The sequence below is a fragment of the Grampus griseus genome, assembly GCF_964374135.1.
Source record: "Grampus griseus genome assembly, chromosome: 13".
In the NCBI taxonomy this organism is placed as follows: Eukaryota; Metazoa; Chordata; class Mammalia; order Artiodactyla; family Delphinidae; genus Grampus; species Grampus griseus.
Genome location: NC_139007.1, coordinates 46,875,846 through 46,891,381, shown reverse-complemented (window position 1 = coordinate 46,891,381; position 15,536 = coordinate 46,875,846). Strand labels below are relative to the sequence as shown.

The following is a 15,536-nucleotide window of genomic DNA, read 5'->3' as shown; positions in this document are numbered from 1 at the left end:
GAATGATGGCGTCCTCAAAATGTTCACACCCTAATCCCTGGAAGCTGTGAATATGTTACCTTACATGGTAAAAGGAACTCTGCAGATGTGATTAAGTTACGCATTGCATTTTGAGATGGTGAGATTATCCTGGGTTATCTGGGTGGGCCCAATGTAATCACATGAGTCCTTACAAGGGAAGCAGGAATGGCAGTCAGATTTAAAGATGCTCTACTGCTGGCTTTGAAGATGGAAGAAGGGGCCACGAGCCAAGGAAGCAAGCAGCCTCCAGAAGCTGGAAAGGGCAAGGAAACAGTTTCTCCCCTAGAGCCTCCAGAAGCCACCCCGCTCTGCTAACACTTGATTTTAACCAAGTGAGACTTCCGATCTCCAATACCCTAAGGTAATAAATCTGTGTTGTTTTTAACTATTAAGTACATGGTAATTTGTTACAGTAGCCACAGGAAACCCATACCCTTTCAATTTCAAAAGTGTCCTTGTGTTCAATAAACAAGGGGATAGAGTTCATAACTGGTCAAGCTTTGACCTTGAAAAGCCAACACACCATCAACTTGAAAACTTCCTATCTGAATCTCTTCCTGGGCTTGGTTTTAAGGGGTCTCTGAGGCCCAGTAAAGCTCATCTCCTGTAATTTCCATGGATTGCTATAGATTTACTGTTCTGGATTCAATAGTGCTGTTAGGTACTAAAGAACAGAAATATATGACCACTTCTCAAAAGTCTTGTAAAACTAGAGTTTGCAAGAGCACTATACCACGTAGATAGTCCACTTCAGAATTAGGTCTTTTGCTTCCCTGGGATGTGGGGCTTTATTGCTCAGTCAGCACAAGAGGTAGAGAAGCTGCAGACAGTGGACTGATGGGTGGGGAAAGGAATGGATTTTTTCCAAGGACGGAAGGTGAGAAAAAGCAAATAATCAATGTTGGGCAGGAGAGCTTCATTTAATCATTTAGTTCTGCCTGAGTAAGCAACATCTGTGAGCAAACAGCCCTTCTCTCTCGACTTGTAGATATTTATAACCAGACCAGAAGGTTGTTTAAAGACATCATGATTAGGTGAAAGGTAAACTCTGACTGCAGACTGTAGTAAAACCAAATAAGATCAGGTCACGGGTTAATCGTCAGTACTGAAGTGTGAGTCCCCTCTCCGTTATCCCTCTCACATTCTTGCCCAGCTTCCTCCAGTGAGGGGAACCCCCAAGACAGTCTAGTCCACTTTCGGATGACTAATTGCTAACAAGGTTTCTTTCTATTTCACTATAATCTTATAACCTTCACCCTTTGGTCCTAGTGCCACCTGCTTGCAGCCACATAAATTGCCTGAACCAATGACTCAATTCTGGCTGCACACTAGGGTCAACCGGGGAGTCTTTAAAAATCTAATGCCCAGGGCTTCCCTGGTGGCGCAGTGGTTGAGAGTCCACCTGCCGATGCAGGGGACACGGGTTCGTGCCCTGGTCCGGGAAGATCCCACATGCCGCAGAGCGGCTGGGCCCGTGAGCTATGGCCACTGAGCCTGCGCGTCCGGAGCCTGTGCTCCGCAAAGACAAGGAAATATATACATGCTAAGTTTATTTATTTATTAATTTTTTAAAGATTTTTTTTTGATGTGGACCATTTTTAAAGTCTTCATTGAATTTGTTACAATATTGCTTCTGTTTTTATGTTTTGGTTTTTCGGCTGTGAGGCATGTGGGATCTTAGCTTCCTGACCAGGGATCGAACCCACACCCCCTTCATTGGAAGGCGAAGTCTTAACCACTGGACAGCCAGGGAAGTCCCTACATGCTAAGTTTAAATAAAGCATGTAACAAAGCAGTATGCATGGTGTAATTAAATTTTAAAATATATATGAACTGCAAATATGTGCACTACAAAAGTAATATGCCCTGTAAATGGTACCAATGTATAACAATAATTATCTGTATTTTCTGACTTTCTCACAACTGATATGTATTTCTTTGTAACAAAAGATAACAGGTCACTCAAGAAAACATTTTGGAAGTTTCTTATAAAACTAAACATGCTATAACCATAAGCCCAGCAATTGTACTCTTGGTTGTTTATTTCAGAGAAATGAAAAATCTGTTCACACAAGAACGTGTACATGAATGTTCATGACAGTTTTACATGTAATAGGCTCAAACAGAAACAACCCAGAGTCCTTCACTGAGTGCGTGGTTAAATAAATTGTGGTACATCCATACTGTGGAATAGTACTCAGCAATAAAAAAGGAGCTACTAATATATAAAACAATATGGATGAATCTCCAGAGAATTACGCTGAGAAACTATGCTGTGAAAAATGTCGATCCCCAAAGGTTACATACTGTATAATTCCATTTACGTGGAAGTGACAAATTTAGAGAAATGGAGAATAAATTAGTGGTTTCAAGGGGTTAAGGAGGTGGGTGAGAGACAAGTAAGCCTGGCTATAAAAAGGCAACAAGAACAACCCATGTAGGGATGGAAATATTCTGCATGTTAACTGTGTCGATGTTAAAATCCTGATATTATACCACAGGTTTGCAAGACGTCACCAATGGGGGAAACTAGGTAAAGGGTAAATGGGAACTCTGTATATTTCTTAAAACTGCATATGTATCTACAATTATCTTGAAAGTTTGATTTAAAGAAAGACAATAGGAATCAATTTTAACTAGAGAAAACACCTATTGTGTTTTCTTACCTTAAGGAAATTTATCTGTTAAATGGTAACAGTGAAAAGCATTGCTTGAACAGTGAAATGTATAGCGAAAAGCATTGCTTTAAGAATTAAAAAACATCTATGACACCTCCAAATAGGTGAGTACAGGAATGTAATTTTCGGATAACACAGGTTCCCTTCTGATGGCATGATGACAGGGTACTACACGGTTTCCTCCTCCCCAAAGTTACTTATCCTAAGTTAACAGTAACATACAAATGATGAGAGAAGAAGATGAATTTGGGAGAATTAGAATTTACCTGGTTCATCAGCTTCCCAGTTTCTGATGCTTGTTTATGTAGAGAGCCCCAGGTCTAACCAAAAGTCAGTGGAAGTACAAGGAGTGACAGACTCAAATATGAACAAGCGCTGCTCAGGGACCCCTTTTCAGGTATTTGTTCTCAAATTCAGAGAACATCAGCCTCACGGAGGAGCAGACTCCCCCAGGTGCATCCCCAGATGCTGATTCTGTGGCTCAGGGGTGTGGCCCGGGAATCTGCATTTTTAGCAAGTACCCCTGGTGAAAGCAGACTTTCCAGAACACTGCTATGGAGGATGCTGAGAGCCGAACTGGATCAGGACTGCCCAAGAAGTGACCGTAGTCCTTCATCAGAACCATAGGTTTCAGTCATCTTTCCTCAAGGACAATTAAAGGGATTCTTCTAGTTGGACCTTACAAAGACAATTACAGGAGGAAGTGCTGAGAACAGAACTCATCCACAACAGATGTGGATGCTTAGCTGTAGAGGAGAGACAGAAAAATGCAGCTACTGTGCTATACGGATGAGACCCCGGCTGAGCAGTCCCCAGGGCTCTGGAAAAGAATCGGGTGTGTTTGGAGGGGGATTCTGAGGGAAGGTGGTCCTCCTAACACTGGTGGGGAGCAATGGGGGGAACACGCTGAGACTTTACTTTTCACCCTTATGAGGACCAGGGTGCACTCAGGAAACAGATTGTACCAACTAGACAAAACAAATTACCAACAATGTACAACTGCTGTCCAGCAATAGACAATTTCTTTCAGCTGCCATTTTTGCCACCACGCTTGGCAGAAGTTTCCACGTAAAACAGGGACTCAGCATTTTACCCCTATCTGCTGCCACGGTTGCTTTCGTCACCTCTCATCTCCCAGGTCTGTTTCTGGTCCTCCCAGCTGCCAACCTCGTTGGCGACCTCTTTTCCGCCCGTGTCTGCTCTTCTCGGTCTGTTTCTTGGCTATGATTCTGGCTTAGCACAGTAATATTTCTGACCATTCACTTCTGCCGCTTGGCCTCTGCTCATCATCTCAAGTACTTACTCCCTCCAGCTCAGCAATTCTCCGGGAACCTCCAAACCCAGTGTGACCTGGTGGAACATGCCCTGCCCACCAAGATGCCCTATCAACTGGCCACATCCGTGAGATGATGACATTACCTGTAATACTGCTGGTGAAGCACTTGGCTAGAAGTGGCCCAGAGCAGCGCCTCTGTTCTTCTGTCTCTTCTTCTTTGGCCTGTCCTAATTCGGTCTTATCTGTTTGGGTATCCCTTACTTGTCCTTTTTCACACTGACCTTTTTCATAGTCCCCACTGACCCTTATCTTATAGGACTAGTTAAGGAATGGCAAGCGGGTCTCTTACATACCAACTCTAGTCAATTGTTAATGAATCAGTGAGTGCAGTGTTTAAAAAACAGCCTCTCATAGCACACCTCAGTGGGCCATAACCAATGTCATGCCTGCCTTGGGTGAGGATGTGGGTAGAGTCTTACACTTGAAGAGATTGCCATCTTTGTACTGAATAGTTTCTTCTTTAGGGCTGATATAATAAAAACTATTTTGAATACATTAGCATTTTCCATTCACATTTGCTATAAAAATCCATGCAAAACAGAAACTGCAGGAACTGTGTCTTTTCTCCAATGAGAATACACTCTTCTGGTGCCTTTGGCAGAAACCATTCGGCAGTTATAGCTTGAGAATTGTACAAGTCTCCCTAGCTTTAGGCTGGAAAAAGAGTAGCTTCTGGGGTGAATGATGTCAGACAAACTGTCCCCCATTATTTGAAAGCCTTTCCCTCTAGAGCTGTTTCTTATCTTTCACTATCAAATGTCTGCAGTGACTAGTCTCTTATGACAAAATGTTTCTTCAGTCTTATAGTTGGAATGTGAATACCCAGGTCATGGGGGTTAGCACACAGAGGTACATTCCTGCTTCTCAATGCAAAATCACAAAATTGGGACAATTCCACAGCAGAGTATTCCTACCTATATGCATTCCTTCCTACAAAGTATCATCTTCAGAAAGGAGCGCTGACTCCACTTACCTTGTAGTGGAAGAGAAACAATCCACAGAACAAGCTGTATAGATCTGCGGTGAGCAGGGAGAGGTTGACCGAAGTGGCGCTGGTTTTCTTTATGACCACTGGCATGAAGCTGTAGAGACCAAACATGCAGGCACTAAAGCCAACGTACAGCAGTCCTGATGGGGAGAGGAAAGAGAGGCGACGTCACAGCCTCCTCCAGGGCCTCTGTGGATCCACAGTGGGTGAAGGAAGGGGAATGGTGCCCCTGACTTATCTTTCACTCTATTAACGGATGTTTATTATTGGGTAATACATAGCAAAAACATAAAATAAAAAGTGAAAATCTGCACGTGGAACAAAAACCACGTGCTTCTCACACATATATGATGTTTTGCTTCTTCCGGGAAGGAGTACCTCTTAGTGGCTACAGTCAGAACATAGGGTCAGGTTTTCTAAATTCTATTTCTGGTTGCACTGTAAGTAGTTTCTAGTACCCATGTCTTTTAAAACTTTTTTCATTTCTTTTTTATTTGCAACATAGGAACAAAACTACTTGGTGTCATGTATTGCTCACAACGGTGAATAACTACACAGTCCTGAAAATGGAAGGGCTTACATGACAAAGAGATGTGCACTAAGTCCGAGTACTGCACTGAAGTTCTAACTGTGTGACCTTGGGCAAATCACTTCATTGCTTTGACACAAGATGATCTGTCAGTTTCTTCCAGATTTGTGAATCCTGCTCAGCCCTACCACCAACACCAGAGTCCTATTCCACCATCACTCTTCCTAGCATACCGTGGGCTCTCACATGCAGGCTCTGCTGTTTTAGAAATAGATAGGTAAATGCTTTGTAGACCATCAAAGAATGACGTTTTGCAAAACAGAAAGATAAAAAAGAAGAAAAAAATGCCCTTAAAATGCTATGTGATCAGTCCCTCATCCTCTGAAATTCTCTCTCTCTCTCTCATTATAACGAGATACACAATTGTTAATACTAATTCCATAAGTACATAATTTTGTTGAGTCCCAAACAGAAGATTATGGCTAAATCTAGAGTTTGGTTCATCACTTCCTAGATGTTGATGCAACACAAATGTAGAAAAATTATGCTCATTTCTCTACCTTGAAAGAATAAGGCATAGAACAAGCATAAGTAACACGATTCAGTGGATCTCTGGGCATTTTTTTTTTTTTTTTTTTTTTTTGCGGTACGCGGGCCTCTCACTGTTGTGGCCTCTCCCGTTGCGGAGCACAGGCTCCGGACGCAGAGGCTCAGCGGCCATGGCTCACGGGCCCAGCCCCTCCGCGGCATGTGGGATCTTCCTGGACGGGGGCATGAACCCGTGTCCCCTGCATCGGCAGGCGGACTCTCAACCACTGCGCCACCAGGGAAGCCCTGGGCATTTTTATATAATAAAATATCCAACATTTCCAAAGGAACCTTGATTACATGTGTCTGCTTTAGGCTGTGGGCAGATTACTTCTCTTGAGTCCTATGAATTTTGGAGGGTTTGGTAGGTACTAGACATCCAGTCCCTGTGACTGAGAAGAATAGGGATCCCTCCATAGAGAAATTTGGTTTTCCCGTATGAAAAGCATTTCAGGGCATGAATCATTATTCTATATGTTTCTGATATTTAAGGAAAGTTTAAGGAAAGCCATGCCAAGTCTATATAAGAATTTTATTTTGAACACTAAGTAAGCAAACTCAGTACAACAGCCCCCTCTAGTGTGGTGGAAATGCCCTAAGAGGAAACTGGAATAATCACTTTTCTCGTTCAGTAAATTATACAAGTCCTCTCGTGGATATTCTATCATAGTAATGTCAGATGGCTTTTGGCTCTCCATCAAAGTTTTAATTCTCTAAAAATGTTCAATTTTCCTGTACTTGGGTTTCATGCTACTTATAATTCATTTTCCTTTAAACCAAGTTACTAAAAATGCAATATTAAATAACCTATGATTAATACATGAAAAGACATAAAAATTAATTCAGTATTCCTTTAAGGAATCTGAGATGAACAGACTAGGGATAAAATATATCCTAAATTAATCCACTAAAAGTAATCAAACTTGACCAGAACATAGTCCAGGAACCAGAGCCTTAAATTTGTTTTTTTTTTTCAATTATACGTGACTGGGCTAGGAAGTTCCACAATCCTACCCTCCCATCACCTTACCTAGCACACTATGGACTCTCACATGTGAGAGCTGATGTTTTATATTCACTCAATTATTCACCCATGTATTCACTGAGTACCTACTATGCTCTAGGGACTCTGCTATGGGTTAGCAATACAATGGAAAACAGGACAGACAGGAAGCTTAGAGTTGGTATTAGCACTATGAAGGAAGAAAAGGGTTGCTATGAGGAATGACGGCGGGCTTGCTTTAGGAGGGGTGGAGGTGGCACTCACCTTGAATGCTGAAGGACTAAAGGAGGTTGCCAGGGGAAAAATAATTCAGGCAGGAGGACCTACAAAGGAAAAGACCCTGATGGGTTCCAGGAGCTGCCAGAGGCCAGAATATCTGAGCAGGATGAACAGAGTGAGGCAGTGATAAGAGAGGAGGTTGGAAAATTAGGCAGGGGCTGGATTACATGGGGCTTCGTAGGTCTTAGAAAGAAATCGATCTTATTCTAGTTGTAATGGGAAGCCACTGAGGAGTTTATAGCAGGTGGCTACCGTCTGATCTACATTTCTAAAAGATGACTTTGGTTACTATTTAGGAGAAAAGCACGGAGGAGACCAGTGAGGAGTGCAGGGTCTCAGTCCAGGCAAGAGATGCTGGTGGCTTTGCTGGGAGTGGCAGTGGAGATGAAGGGAAGTGGCTGGTCTGTGAAGACTCAACACGCCCTGCTGGTAGACTGGATGTGGGTAGTGAGGAAAAGGACAGCGTCAAAGACACCTATGGGTTCACATGGGCTCTGGCTAATTTAGAAACTGGGTGAATCAAGATGCCATTTACTGGGCTTCTCTGGTGGTGCAGTGACTGAGAGTCCGCCTGCCGATGCAGGGGACGCGGAAAAGCTCTATTTTGAACACGTTAGGTGTTAGATGCTTACGCATCATCCAAAAGAATCTGTCCAGCAGCGAGTGGATATACAATTGGCAGCTCAGAGAAGAGGTGTGACTTTACAAGCAAATTGGTGAGCCAAGGGGTGTAAGAAAATAGATACGCAGCAGAGTTTCACTCTACTCATCAGGCTACCTTGAGATGCTCCAAGCTTAACCACTCTAGACCTGTTCTTAAAAACTGCAGAAATTAAATTTAGAGGGATAGGAGTGAAATATATACACCATCATAGTTAATCACTTTGCTGGGTCAACCAATGTTTTTGTGTGTGAATATCCTGTTTTGTGAGCAAAGCATGGTCAGCCAAATGAACACATGATGAAGTGGAGAGTGGGAATGCAGTATCGCTGCAATTTACTGATTTGTCGTTCTTAGATGGACATTAGCTAGTTAATGGACGTAAGTGATGCATCTGAAGGCCCAACTTGCTGTGCATGTGGGGTTTTCAAACAATCGACTGACATGATCCAACGAACGGACTGAATTACTTTTTGACTGACAACCACATGACGGGTGCAATAACTACATTTACAAAGTATATGTATAACCATTTCTTCTTTGAAATGTTTTCCCTCTCACTAAAGACAGAATTTGGTAGCTCTTGTCCTCACGTACTAAAGAGATTTAAGCTAAAGAAATTGGAAAGAATCCTACCAGCTAATACTGATGGAGCACTTGCTACGTGTCATGTACTTTATGTCCATTAGTTAATCTCCACAACAGTGTAATGCCATTGCTGCCATTGCTATCCTCTTTACCCACGTGAGGAAATCGGCTTATAGTGTATCAGTCAAAAAACACAGTCCATACCATGTTCAAAAGAGGAAATATAATATGCGGCACAAGTTAAAAAGGTGTTTGAACGGGTGATGAGGAAACAGGGATGGTGAGGCAACCCAGACATTAGCAATAGCGGTCAATTATTCACACCCCTGGAGCCAGAGGGATCCAGGGAGGAGGCCATGTTACCAGAGGTCAGAAGTCAGGGAAGCCCAGCAGAGGAATAATCAGAGGACACTCAGTCATTTCTAGAGACCTGACCTAAAAGAAGGAGACACACCGTGGTTCCTTTCTTCCTCCCACCCTCCAGTCCCCTTCTACTGCTTCCCATTGGCCAAATCTAACTGAAAGCCAGTTACCAAAGCAGCTGGGAAGCATTGTTTATTTTGCATGAGTCAGCTGTCAGCCTCTGCAATGCAGAACAGAGTAACGGTAAGAAACAGATCTGTGAGCAAACAGGCAGAAGACAAGCTTATAGAGGTTGAGTAGCTTGCCCTCAGGTCACTCAGGCTGCCTGAATTTAAATTCTGAGCACATACTACCAACCTATGTTGTCTAATTATTATGAAGAGAAATGGGGCTTGGATGAGGCATCCTATTTGACGGTAACGAGCATCTCATTTTATATATGATATATACACAACACATCATATATACATGATACATCATGTGATATGTGCTATATATGCTTATATATGATGGATGTATATAGTACGTGTCGGTGTATGCTGCATATATTTTATCTCATCACTTTCTTTGGGATCCCACTGGTGTCACTGGTGTTCTTTTACTTCCCTTTGACTAGATTTTTAAAACATTATTTTTAATTCTTAAAAATAAAGGCAAGGTAAGATGGTTTCTCAGGACATATGCACTAAGGCACCAGGATGGGGGGATGACTCAGAGTGCAAATTAGTCCCACCACAGGCAGCCGTGAGCCCAGAGAAGCAGCCTCCGTTCCCCAGGCCTCCAGTTCGGCATCGGTAAAAAGAAAGGCTGTATCCGTAATGATCTTTAAGGTCTTTCCTGCTCTGTGGTCTCATTACTGCATCTTCAGGGAAAGGTCAAATCTCTTGTTTTGGCCTCTAGGACAAAACCAAAATCAAAACCAAGGAAAGCATCACCCACGGCAAGAAAAGTGAGGCCCCAGCACACCACGGACTGGCGTTGGCTGACCCCACGCACACTTTTCCTTCCTCTGACACTGGACTTGCACGTCAGCTAACACTTGTTCACATGTCCTTCAACACAATATGGCAAAATTGGATAAAGGGAACGCTTAAGCTAGTTATTAGATTTCTGTCTAATCTGTCCACCTGCTCCACAGGAGAACATTTTAGCTCTGTTAGGTCCTACATTTCACTTGAGTGTCATGATTACATAACCAGACCCAGTCGTTCTGTTCAGTAGAGTAAAACAAAGATATAAAAACAAACAGCATCAATAAATGAATGTTATCTTCTTACTTTTATCTACTCTTTGCGTCTTGCAATTGGCCAATATTATTAGAAAATAACAGAATCTGTTAAAAAAAATGCTTTCCAAATCCAGAAGATATGAAACACGTTTATCACCCCACTTGCTCCATTGAAAAAAAATCTTTTTACTTTGATAAAATGGCAACCATAGGAGCTGTCCAAGAGACTATATGATGGGGATTACTGATGTGGAGAGAGGGAAGGGAGAGAAACGCATCGACAGATACTGGGAGACATAGTCTTGGATTTTGGTCTCTTAACTAAGACGCTGGGAGCGCTCCACCAGGACACAGTGATCAGAGCTTGGGTGATTTCCCATGGAGCATGGGGAGGCCTTGATGGGAGGCTGATCCCCTTGATGTCTCCTTGCCTCTAGGGTCCATGAGTTCCAGTAGCTGCTATACCATCTCCTGGTTTCCCAGAAAGAGAGGGCAATGCCAAGCCTAAGCCTCCTGCCCTGTCTCTACCGCTTCCCTTTTGTCTATATTTTTGTAAGATGAGAAAGGGCAGGACAGCCCGTCTCCTTTGCTTGTCATTCATCTGCTCACTTAATAAACATTTATTCACTGAATTTTATGTGCCTAGAACTGAACCAAGCAGTAGAACATTGTAGTAGGTCAGGATGAGGTAGGAGGACAAAGATGGCCATGGTGTAAAAACACTCAACCCGTACCCGTGCTTCAGAAAGAAAAGATGAAGATTTGGTTCCTTTTCTAGACCATCTGAGCCTCATTTCCAGTCAGAAATTAAACGAATGGTTTTATGATGCATTCCCTTCATCATCTTGGACCACAGGAGATTGACATTTTAATGGCAATACGAGGGCTCAGAATAAAACTACCTTTTGATGACATATTCAACTAACGCTGAATTATAACAGAACCTTGGTGGACATGCACGTGACATCCACATAATTAGAGGACAAATTATTTTTTATTAGTGCTACTACTATTAATATAAAATTAATTTATACTCATGGACCACTGCATGTGAAGTGTTACCAAGCACAGGTAACATCCTGGCTCTGAGAATCACAAAGGCCAATGCAGTTATAACCTGCAGCTGGCTTCCTTTCCCAGCTGCCTTCCTCTCCTCCCTACAATCCCTTCTTTCTATTGATTTCCATTTAATTGTATCAACTCGGGAGAAATTAAACGGCAGGACTCTGTGACAGACACAAGGGCTGGGGAGCCCTTGAAGTCACTAGAGATAACCCCAGGGGCAGTTGTGCGTAATTCTGTAGCACCCGGTGTGCCTTCAGGGGCAATTCTGTCAGCAGCAAGTCAACCCTGGATGCTTCAGGGTCAAGGGTAGGTAAAGTGGTGCAGGGAGCTTTATGTCACTGTTGTCCTTGTTCGGAGAAGCAGAATTTGACTGAAGCTGTCAGTTCCATGAAAGCTCATATAAGCTGGAGATGGCTCAAACGGCCAGCGTCAGAGTGGGGAATCACCCGTACTTTCACCCGGGCACACACTTCCCAAGCATACCCATAAGCCAGGCTCTGTGCTCACTGCGGGAACCCAGGCGTCTCGGTATAGACACTGAGGGGATTTCAGGGCTGAGGGTAGGTCAGTCCCATCTAGGGCCGGCTGAGTGATCATTATTAGAGCATCACCTGGGATCTTAAATCCTTGTCCTAAATTTTTTTTAGAGAAAAGTGACTTTAGAAACAGGTGGCATCTAGATGCCCTGGCTGACTATTAAGTAGCTCAAAGTCTGTGTGGTATTTTCCACCAAGTCCAGATCAATTAACCACGTCTTTTGTACAAACTGCTCCCTTCTGAAAAGGTTTTTATGGGTTCAGAATGCCCATTACCTTGTTTTCTTTTGTGCCTTTTTGTTAAGTTCAGATTTTTTCCTTTCCTAAAGTGCCACTTTTTAATGATCACGTCAGTTTGGTGTTTCTCAGCTGGAGCAAATTGCTCTCATTTGTGTCCCACCACTGCCTCGGGGCATTTTTTCTTTCCAGTTGGTCTTTAACCTAATAACATACTTCTGTGTCTACCCTAATGGCATCTTGGTGATGATAATGGGCAGAGGCTTAATTAAGAAACATTATGAATCATACAGTTCAGTCTCTTCTAGTGTGTACGAATCCCTAAAGTGACAAGGGGGTTTCCTTTTCTTTTGTCCCTTGCAGTCTAAGTCCTTCCCTTGTTTGTGCCTCACCGCCACCAACGTCACTCTCCATACGTTATTTCTCAGGTTTACTAAAAACAGCATCTTAGGTGAGCAAAGCCCTTACCTATTTGCCAATCCCAGGGCACCTTCAACAGCTCCTTGTGCTCCATTATAGCTCTGCGAATTGAAAGAAAGCACACCTGATAAGCAACGCGTCCTACTTCTTTTTTCACTTACCAGATTTATACAAATCATGAAGCAATCAATTGAATTTCAAAAATTACTCTGGATCATGCAGAGGCAAGTCTCATTAGGCAGCCCAGCCCAAGGTTTATCCCTGCAGGATCTTGTTTGGTGAGTGAGCCAGTGGGCATGGTGGAGCACAGACCCTCCGCAGTCCTTCTCACCCAGTCTGCCTCTAGCCTTTGCTGCTTCTTGTTTAGGTGCTTTCTCAAAAGTATATGGCGAGGTTGCAGGTTTAATCAGTTTTCTGATTGAGCACTCTTCAGGGCAGTGGTTCTTAAACTTAAATGTATAAAACCGCCACCTGGAGAGCACGTTAAAACAGTTTCCTGGTCTCCCCAGGTGGCGCAGTGGTTGAGAGTCCGCCTGCTGATGAAGGGGACGCGGGTTCGTGCCCCGGTCCGGGAAGATCCCACATGCCGCAGAGCGGCTGGGCCCGTGAGCCATGGCCGCTGAGCCTGCGCGTCCGGAGCCTGTGCTCCGCAACGGGAGAGGCCACAGCGGTGAGAGGCCCGCGTACCGCAAAAAAAAAAAACCCAAAAAAACAAACAGTTTCCTGGGCCCCATCCCTTGAAAGTCTGATTCAGTAGATCTGGGTGGGGCTCACGGATGTGTGTTTCTGACAAGTTTTCATGCGGTGCCAGCGCTGTTGGTCAGAGAACTACACTCTGCGAACCACTGTTCTGGAAGAGAGCCAGGAGGGGAGGGGGCACGGCTCCACCGGTGTCCCTCTGGTTTCAGCGTGCCCTCAAGGTATCCCGTTGGCTAAACACACTCATATGCCACTTCCACTATTTTGGCAGCAGTGTTTCTGAAGGGCTCTGTCAGCTCTAATGGCCTACAGCTGAAGCGGATGAGTGCGAGATCTCTGAAGATAGTTTTTTGGATCCAAGAATAATAATCCATAAAATGAGCCATCCATCTACAAAACGCTGGTTAGGAACAGTTGAACTAGGCTATTTCTTTTCCTCTTACAAGCTGACGCACCAAACTTAGGAACTTTAAAATGCCAGCATGCTTTCAAAATGAACCAAAAATAAATCTTTCTTAGAGAGTCTTCCCATGTCCTTGCCTTGTCTGCTACGGAGTTTTTCACCTGTATCTCAGGATATCGAAGTTTGGAGGATTCTTGGAAACAGCCTATTTGCAAAACCAGTTTAAAGTGATACCAAAATAGCTTCCATAAATAATTTCAGACACTGCCCCAGGACAAAGAACTTACTTAGTAGAAAGTGATTTGGTGAAATCAGAATTACTTGCTTTGCAGAGAGGGATTTGCTGAAATTAGACTGGAGGTTACACTATCCTTCTTTATCTCTTACGTGAAACTGAAATCCACGGCCTTTATTGATGGAAAATTATGCTTTGTTTGACATTTATTCTTGCAACAACTTCTGAGGCCTAGTCAGTGAAGACTTATATGTTCCAATGCCAGAATTATTGCAAAATTGTTGTTTCTGACTTTTTGATGCTTAGTGAATGCCTGTGTTATATCTTCACTCATTTAAGGAAAATGGAAACACTAAATTTCTAAGAGATGAATTTGTTTTTTGTTTTTCGTTTTTGTTTGGTTTTTTTTGGCCGTGCGCACTGCTTGTGGAATCTTAGTTCTCCTATCGGGGATTGAACCCGAGCCATGGCAGTGAAAGTGCTGAGTCCTAACCACTGGGATGCCAGGGAATTCCCTAAGAGATGAATTTGAAATATGGTTCACTTGTGCAAATCCATGGGCAATAAAAGAAAAAGATTTATAAAAGGAAAATTTAAACTATGAGTTTTCTAGTGGTCGTTACTAGTAAGACTAGTTTACTGGTTGTCAGTAGTAAACAGAATGCCCCTTTTTGGAAGTGCATCAAATCATGGCATTTACACTTAGTTTGTCTGTTTCTCTAAGTAAAACCTCCTTGGCTGGTTTGGGAGAATCAATGTACTTCTCGTGTATTCTTGTAAATTATCTTCAAAGTCCATTAAATACATCCATTAAAAATTCATTTAGTTTGGAAGAAATTTACTCATAAAGATATTGAGTTTTTCAGATGTCATGTGGGAGGTTGGTGACAGGTTTCTACCTTTGATTTTTGTAAAATAAAGCAAACAACCATACCCCAAATGAAAAAATAATTGTAAGAATAAGCTCTAAGAGTATCGACTGCCTGAATTTCTAATTTTTACTCACAACTGAATTCCACTGAAAAATGCCCCGAAGAGTCCAATCATTCCCAGGAATTCCACTCGGCTCAGGGTTCGGATGATGTATTCTTCCCAGACGTTAGAGATACCGTAGAGTGTGGCTCCCCCTAAGACCAGAAGGTCCCCTACCAGCTTATTTTCCCCTAGGAACCAAAAAAAAAAAAAAAAAGAGGAAGCTTTATTAAAATTTTCCTAACAAGAATTTGGCATCGGCAAAATCAGCTTCCTATGCCTATTCTTTTCTGACATTTTTATAGACGTTCTGTATTTTGCCAACTGAGATTTAGTAAAGTCCATTTGTGTGTGTTCCAGTTACGTTGTGATATAAAAAGGTTGCCTATGTCCGCAACAAGAAGTCTTCCCTAGCTAAGAAAGGGACCAGTTTCTTCTAGATTGTAACTTCTCCATGAAGCCCCATGTCTTCTGTCTGAGCGAAAGGGATTATGGGTTGAAAATTTCAACTCCCCTAAAGTAAGTAACATAAGGGTGAAAATATATGTAATTCATTATCCCATTAGTATTTTTCTTCTTTCATAAAAATATCTATTTGTTCTAAATTCAATTTTGGTTTCTGTCCAATCTCATAAATTCTGTACCTAGCTATTTCCTATACTTAGGCCAACTCTTTCCACTCCAGGAAGTGTGAAGCTAGGGAAGCA

General features: G+C 42.8%; 1 protein-coding gene across 1 annotated transcript in view; it reads right to left on the bottom strand.

Moving 5' to 3' along the window:
• The window catches only part of SLC35F1 (solute carrier family 35 member F1), a gene marked incomplete at its 5' end in the record, with an annotated part of 424,042 nt that overhangs the window by 28,058 nt on the left and 380,448 nt on the right, over window positions 1-15,536 (bottom strand). Inside the window, 3 exons of the mRNA XM_082668895.1 lie at window positions 5,009-5,163; window positions 12,569-12,621; window positions 14,864-15,020. Of these exons, the coding sequence (XP_082525021.1) occupies window positions 5,009-5,163; window positions 12,569-12,621; window positions 14,864-15,020 (365 nt within the window). The remainder of the gene's footprint in view (window positions 1-5,008; window positions 5,164-12,568; window positions 12,622-14,863; window positions 15,021-15,536) is intronic.